General features: G+C 43.3%; 1 protein-coding gene across 1 annotated transcript; it reads right to left on the bottom strand.

Annotated features, from left to right (window-relative positions):
* Positions 1–2,734: 2,734 nt before the first annotated feature.
* LOC308124897 (neurogenic differentiation factor 2-like) lies at positions 2,735–6,785 on the bottom strand. The gene is made up of 2 exons (XM_080488267.1): positions 6,627–6,785; positions 2,735–4,601 (listed from the first exon to the last, which is right to left on the bottom strand). The coding sequence occupies exon 2, from the start codon at positions 4,592–4,594 to the stop codon at positions 3,524–3,526; it is 1,071 nt and encodes a 356-aa protein (XP_080344393.1). The 5' UTR covers positions 4,595–4,601; positions 6,627–6,785; the 3' UTR covers positions 2,735–3,523.

The following is a 6,785-nucleotide window of genomic DNA, read 5'->3' as shown; positions in this document are numbered from 1 at the left end:
CTCGTGCCGCTGCTGGGGAACATTAAGGGACTTGGCACGGCCTCTCTTCTTCCTCTCCTCCGCCAGCCTGCCAGCCTCTCTCTCTCTCTCTCTCTCTCTCTCTCTCTCTCTCTCTCTCTCTCTCTCTCTCTCTCTCTCTCTAGGTAAGAAATGGGGGGGTGGTGGGGGGGTCATGGATTATTTTGATAGATGCCCTCTCTCACTGCTGGCTGGCTTCACTCTTGGATCAAATCCTCCAGATTTCTTTTTTTTCTTTTCTTACTTTGCTGATGAGGCCAAAAAGACACTTCAGGGGCCTACAAAGTAAAAGTCCAACAAGACATGGGCCTTTTTCTTTTTCTTTTCAGTTTTTAGCTCACTGGTTTGAGGCGCAGGACCCGAACCAGCACCTGAACAGGGTTTTAGGTTTGATTCCCAGCGGGGGCTTCACGCGGCACTCTGGAGTTTCGCTGTCTGCCAGCTGGACCGTGTTGAATGTGATGTAAGAAAGTCGTTTTTACACTAAAACCTGCAGGAGTGAGTGAGATGAATGAGAGTGAAAGGAAGACAGAGAGAGAGAGAATAAACTGATGATGGATCAGAATTTGCGTTGATTGAAAAATGTTTCACTCACTAAAATATATCACACCAAGGTCACACAATGCAATCTGGAAATGGCAGACTTTGGATGCATTCTGAGGAGGTTTAAAAGATCAAATATAAACAGGAAATAAATACACATTCGGGATTATGCTTTCATTTCCGTGGCATACCACGCTACAGGCCGCATTATCGTCGGTTTCAAAATTAGCCTGCAACTTTATGAAAATGCTTAACATTTATAAAATAAGATGCTTCTGTTTGTTTTAATTGGGAATTCACATAAGTCTCTTTTTCCTAATTTTCTTGCCTTTTTTAATCGCATTTTCCCCAATTATAATTGCTAAAGATGTAAAAACTGCCATGATAAATAGAAATTGGTGACAAGCAGGGTTTTAATGAAAAAGTAAATTATGGGTTGTGTATTCCAAAATGTTTAGTTTTCCAAGATTGAAAATTATGTTCTTGTGCTTATCGGGCCTGTTGAGTCTGCCGGGGCAGTCATCTGTGTGTGTGTGTGTGTGTGTGTGTGTGTGTGTGTGTGTGTGTGTGTGTGTGTGTGTGTGTGTGTGTGTGTGTGTGTGTGTGTGTGTGTGTGTGTGTGTTTTGGGGAACATATGGGTCCCGGGGCAGCGCTCCAAACCAGCCCGGGTGACACCGGCTGCCCCTTTGCACCATGTATCTGTGTATCTGTGCTCAGTCTGTCTGTGTGCACACCAGCGTTAACTATATTTATTTGATCCATTTGTGTCCAAACATTTGAGAAAAAAAAAAAAGTTTGCTTTCCGTTGCGTTAATAGTGCGTTTGTGTGTGACGCTTGTTTCAACGCGCCTGACACCAAACTGTGTATTGTGATATCAATCCGCTTTAAAATGTATTAGATGAATATTACTGGTATGTTCGTTTTGAGAAGTGCTGGGGAAAAATTAAGGAAGAGCTTTTCTTTATCTAATTAACAATCCAGGTCCTTACAACCATCATTTTTAGGAAACGAATAATTGCAATTTTGGTGTCTGCTTTTCTGTGTTTTTGTGTGTGTGTGTGTGTGTGTGTGCGCGCGAGTGTGTGTGTGTGTCAGTACTGCCATGCCATTGGATATTAGAAGCATTTTTTTTTTCACATGCAAATCTCAGAATTACAAGTATCTTCAGAACATATAATAGGAATCGAAAAAATATGAATTGCATAAGGAATTGTGTGTTTCTGGTGTTTTTAACACTTGAATAAATTAATTAGATGGATTTGGGTCCTGTTTTGGAATAAAATCTATATCTATAAGCAGCTTCCAACGCCTGTTGATATGAACTAAAAGCTCACTATTATTGATAGTTTTATTTTTCTTTAATATGGCATAAACTCCGTATCCTTCCGCAGGTGCGTTCTCTCTCCGTGGTGCTGAAACTGTTTTCCACGCAGATGACCTTGACTGCAACATGTGACTTTCTTCACTTTCATTTTTGACTCTCACTACTATCCCCGCCACATCTGTTCAGGTCAGTTCAAATCATCTCATGCATTTCTTAACGCAGCTCTCTGAATCTGCGCCGTTTGGCACCGTCGTATTTGACCAAAATCTCCATCATGCCCTATTTTCTAAAGGCCCCAAGGCTGCGAGGAGCTCCTGCAGGTTGTGGCACCGTGCAGGCCCTGCTGCAGGACTCAATGAGTTATGGACATTAGAGCTCCTCGTGTTGCATGTTCCGCAGGTGTTTCAAGAAAACCAAGGTGCGCAGTCTCATTGAAGGTCATTTTATTTTACCACACAGTTGGTTGAATACAAAGTTGAAAGAGTGTAATTTCATGGAAAAGAAAACAACACACAGGGTTCCCTTAATTTCCTCGGACTATTAACATTAATTACAAAAAAATACAAATAAACACGTGCAATAATAATAATAATAATAATAATAATAATAATAATAATAATAATAATAATAATAATAATAATAAACTGATTCGGTGTAAGACTGCAAATGAAAAAAAACACCTAACGTACCAGTTATAATAAATAGAATTTGCTCAATGTGAAGAATAAATAAATGTAAACAAATAAAAAATAAATACATAAATAAATAAGAAATAAGAAATAAATAAGTAAATAGAAATGTTGACTTAGGTGAAAAGTAACGGAACATTTTTCATTTTTTTTTTTTTCAAAGTTGAACATTATGGCCATCCATGTCTTATTCTGTGTGTGTGTGTGTGTGTGTGTGTGTGTGTGTGTGTGTGTGTGTGTGTGTGTGTGTGTGTGTGTGTGTGTGTGTGTGTGTGTGTGTGTGTGTGTGTGTGTGTGTGTTACAGTGTCTCTCGGGGCCCGCTGCCTCGCTCTGTATTGTCTCGTTGGGTTTTGCATAGATGTGAAACGATTGATTTGCTGGAGAAACGATTCTTCTACATAAAAAATAAACAACAATAACAACCCAACAAGCACATTTGTCACTCAGTTTGGCATTTTCCTCCGCGTTTCGTTAGACTTCGTTTTGTGCTCGGTGTTAGAAACGCATGTGATACACTTTATTGATTAATTTCGGAGGATTTCCGAAAGAACGCCAATATAACGGAGCAGCTGCAGCCAGTGATGTAGTGATACACGAATCATCAAACAAGTGAGTAAAACTTTGACTTCCAGCCATCAGAATGCAAACAACCACCAATACAAACACAAATCACATGATAAAAATATGAGCACTGGTTTAGTTTTTGTTTTTTGAATCAAATGTCTTCACTTCTCTTGCGCGTAAAAGAATCAAAAGTTAAAATGGGTTCGTCTCCATTAAATCCCTGACTATAGCAAAACAGTTTGAGATTCAACAAATTAAATGGGGGGAAAAAAAACTCTGACAAATGTCAACATGTGAGAGATTTCTTCAGAGTGTCTACATCATTAAAAAGTGTGCCGTGGATAGATTGTTGATTGCAAAGAGAGAGGCGCACTATATGTGCTTAATTGTGAAAAAACGCGTTCAGTTCGTCGTACACGGGGGCCCGTTCGTGGTGTAAGTGCATGTCGTGGTAAGGCAGGACGTTTTCCGAGTGAATGCCGCTCCGGGAGCCCGAGGAGCCGAACACGAGGTTGTGCGCCCCGGTGGATCTGGAGCCCGGCAGGCCGGAGTAATGCATAGAGTAGTGGTACCCCTTCTCGGTGTCGGGAGGCGGGGAGCCTTGGTGCTTGAGGGAAAAGTTGCCGTTGATGCACAGTGGCGGACTGAGAGGCCCCTCGTACTCGGGGCTATTATACTCCGGGGATGCGCTCCCGCCGTACAGTGAATCATAAGTTGAGGAATAGCCGTGCGTCCGCAGGGGGTGCGAGTTCGAGCCAGGCTGGCAGTGCGGGCTGGACAGACGCGCGCACTGGTAGGGGTAGGAATGCATGGAGAAGGAGCCGGACGCGTACCTGCCCCCCTCCTGGCACTGCTGCTCTGTGAGAAAGTTACGCGAGTTGAGCTGCAGACACCCCGCCACCAGGTTGGTCGTGGGCTGGGAGAGTCCTTTGCACAAGGTCTGGACGTAAGACACGATTTCAGGCCTTTTCCCAGAGCGCAGGATCTCCGACAGTGCCCAGATATAGTTCTTAGCCAGCCGCAGCGTCTCGATTTTGGACAATTTTTGCGTTTTGGAGTAGCAAGGCACTACTTTACGCAGATTGTCGAGCGCAGAGTTCAGGTCGTGCATGCGTGTCCGCTCTCGGGCATTGGCCTTAACTCGACGCATCTTGGAGCGCTCGACCCGAGCCTGGGTCATTTTGCGCTTTTTTGGACCCCTTTTTTTAGGCCTGTCCCCGTCAATGTCCTCCCCGTCGTCTTCTTCCTCGACTTCGTCGTCGTCGTCTTCCCCGGCATGCTCAGAGTGCGTCCGGCTGCTTCCTCGGAGGTCAGAGGCATCCATATCGTCCTGGGTGTCCTCGTCCTCATCTTTGAGTTTGGAGTCCTCCTCGTCGTCGCTGTCATCGGCCCAGTCGGAGTATTTCTGTACGTCGGGAAGCAGCGAGGGGTCGCTGAAAAGCCTCGTCAACATTGTGGCTCTGGAGGGAGAAAAGGTGGGACAACTATTAGGCCTCACAAGCGCAAGACGCAGTGCGCACCCTGACGCACGTCGCCAACATTTTTAATAAGATTCCACTTTATATCGCTGTTTGTGGATTGTCGTAAATTTCACATGGCAAAACTGAAAAAAAAAAAAAAAGTGAAAAACGTCAACAAGCCCTCGAAGCTTCACCCTGGGCTCGAGCCAGACGGATACCCATTTAATTCCCTGCTGTCACCCGTGTGCCCTGTCGCGTCCTCTCGCAGCGGGTCCCGGCGGCAGGGGCCACATTACAGGTCCCGTGGGGGCCCCCACTTTCGCATCTCCTGACGCCCATATATACACGCTCCTGGCTGCATTCCAGCAGTATTCATCCACACACCCCGCGCACCCCTCATCCATTTCACTGACAGACTGTGGCACCAGCTTACAGGCTCTCTGATTGTTAAATTAAACCTTTTAGACGTCAAATAAATACAGCCATTTAAAAAAAAGTGGGAAAGAATATATTGTAAAACTATTTTCGTTCTAAAGATATAACAATAAAAACTTCACCAATAATAATAATAATAATAATAATAATAATAATAATAATAATAATAATAATAATAATAATAAATATATAGAACTGATGCAATTTACTTAAAATGTGCAAATAAATTCCATATCTTACCACTTCATTAGAAAATACAGTCCCAATAGAAAAAAGAGGAATATTAAAAGATGAGGGGAGTCAATAGCTTCTCCTTAACATGTTTGCACTTCGCTGCTGTTATTATAGTGCAGCAGCAGATAGACTTGCTGCCCATGTTGAGGTGGGCTGTGATGGTTGGCTAATTATCTCGGGGGGTGTGCCAGGGGCAAAATCTAGTTTTGAAATCTCAGGCTCAGGAGGTTTGCGCAATTAGAAGAGAAAAACACATCAACGCTTAATTAACAGAGCATGCAGCTTACACGAAATAGATTTCACACATAATTCAGTATGCACGAGTGCATGATTTCAAAGCACTTTCTTTTTTTTTTCTGGGGCTATAACACTTTACAGATGGAAATCACTTGTATCCTTTTAGCCCTCGTAAATATTAAAAAAAACACAACTCGTCCAATCTTGCAACCCCCCCACCCCCCCCCCTTCCTGTGCTTTTAAACCATGTTATTTCGAGATGGATCGGTGAAGATAAAACTGGGCAAACAGAGATAAATCACGCTGCAGACAGCCTGTGACAGGCGATGGCGTTGTCCCACCCTTTCATTAGCTCGAGACTGAACGTGCAAATCATCGCCAAAATCATCAATAAATCTCCCATTAAAGCTGGAGGACGTCCTTCGCTCAGGCAAATAAAAAATCCACCTCCTGAGTCTTTTTTTTTTTCTTTTTCAATTTCGCGCCGCCACTTTCAGTCTTTTGTCTTTCGGTTTCACGGTCCAGACGCAGGAATCTCGAAATCAAATTAGTGTCCGATGTGATCTATTTGCAGCCCAGCGCGCTGATGCTGTCAGTCCCCCCCCCCCCCCCCCCCCCCCCCCCCCCCCCTCTCTGTAAATGATCCGGGAGGGATGAAATCAGGGGACCCGATTGTCTTTTGACATGTGCTATTTATTTAATCTTATCTTTTATAACCCAGATAGGTTTGGATGAAGTTGAAGGGCAATCAGCGAGGAAGAGATGCGCCATTTGGACACGACGTCCAATAAAATGACAAATATTAACAAGCCGTATTAATATATAAATGGCATTTTTCCTAGACTGAGTTTAAGCGCGTGCCAGAGGAACCTGAATATCGTGGATCAATGCGAACATACCAGAACAAAGTCTGAAGACGATTAGATATCCCTGTGGATGCATGCCAATCGATCAGCCTTTTTTAAGTTTAAATTACATCAAATGTTCAACCGTCCACTGGAATTTGTGATATTACAACACCTTAATCCATCGTTTAATTGGATTATTTTCTCCTCCATTTTGGAAGTGCATTTCTGGATTTTTATTCTTTTAAAAATCCGCCTGGCTATTCCAACTTACCTCTGCTCGGGCTCTTCTCAGGGAAAAAGCGCAAAAAAAAAAAATAATTTAAAAAAAATTAAACAAAAAAAAAGGTTTAAAAAAAAGAGGCTCTGGAGTTTCAGACCATCTTCGGGGAGCTGCTTGAGTGAGCGAACCACCGCTCGGTATCAGTGTGTA

This window comes from Lipophrys pholis, assembly GCF_963383615.2.
Source record: "Lipophrys pholis genome assembly, chromosome: 19".
Taxonomy (NCBI): Eukaryota; Metazoa; Chordata; class Actinopteri; order Blenniiformes; family Blenniidae; genus Lipophrys; species Lipophrys pholis.
Note: the sequence above shows the minus strand (reverse complement) of the source record. Positions and strands in the feature narration are given on the sequence as shown.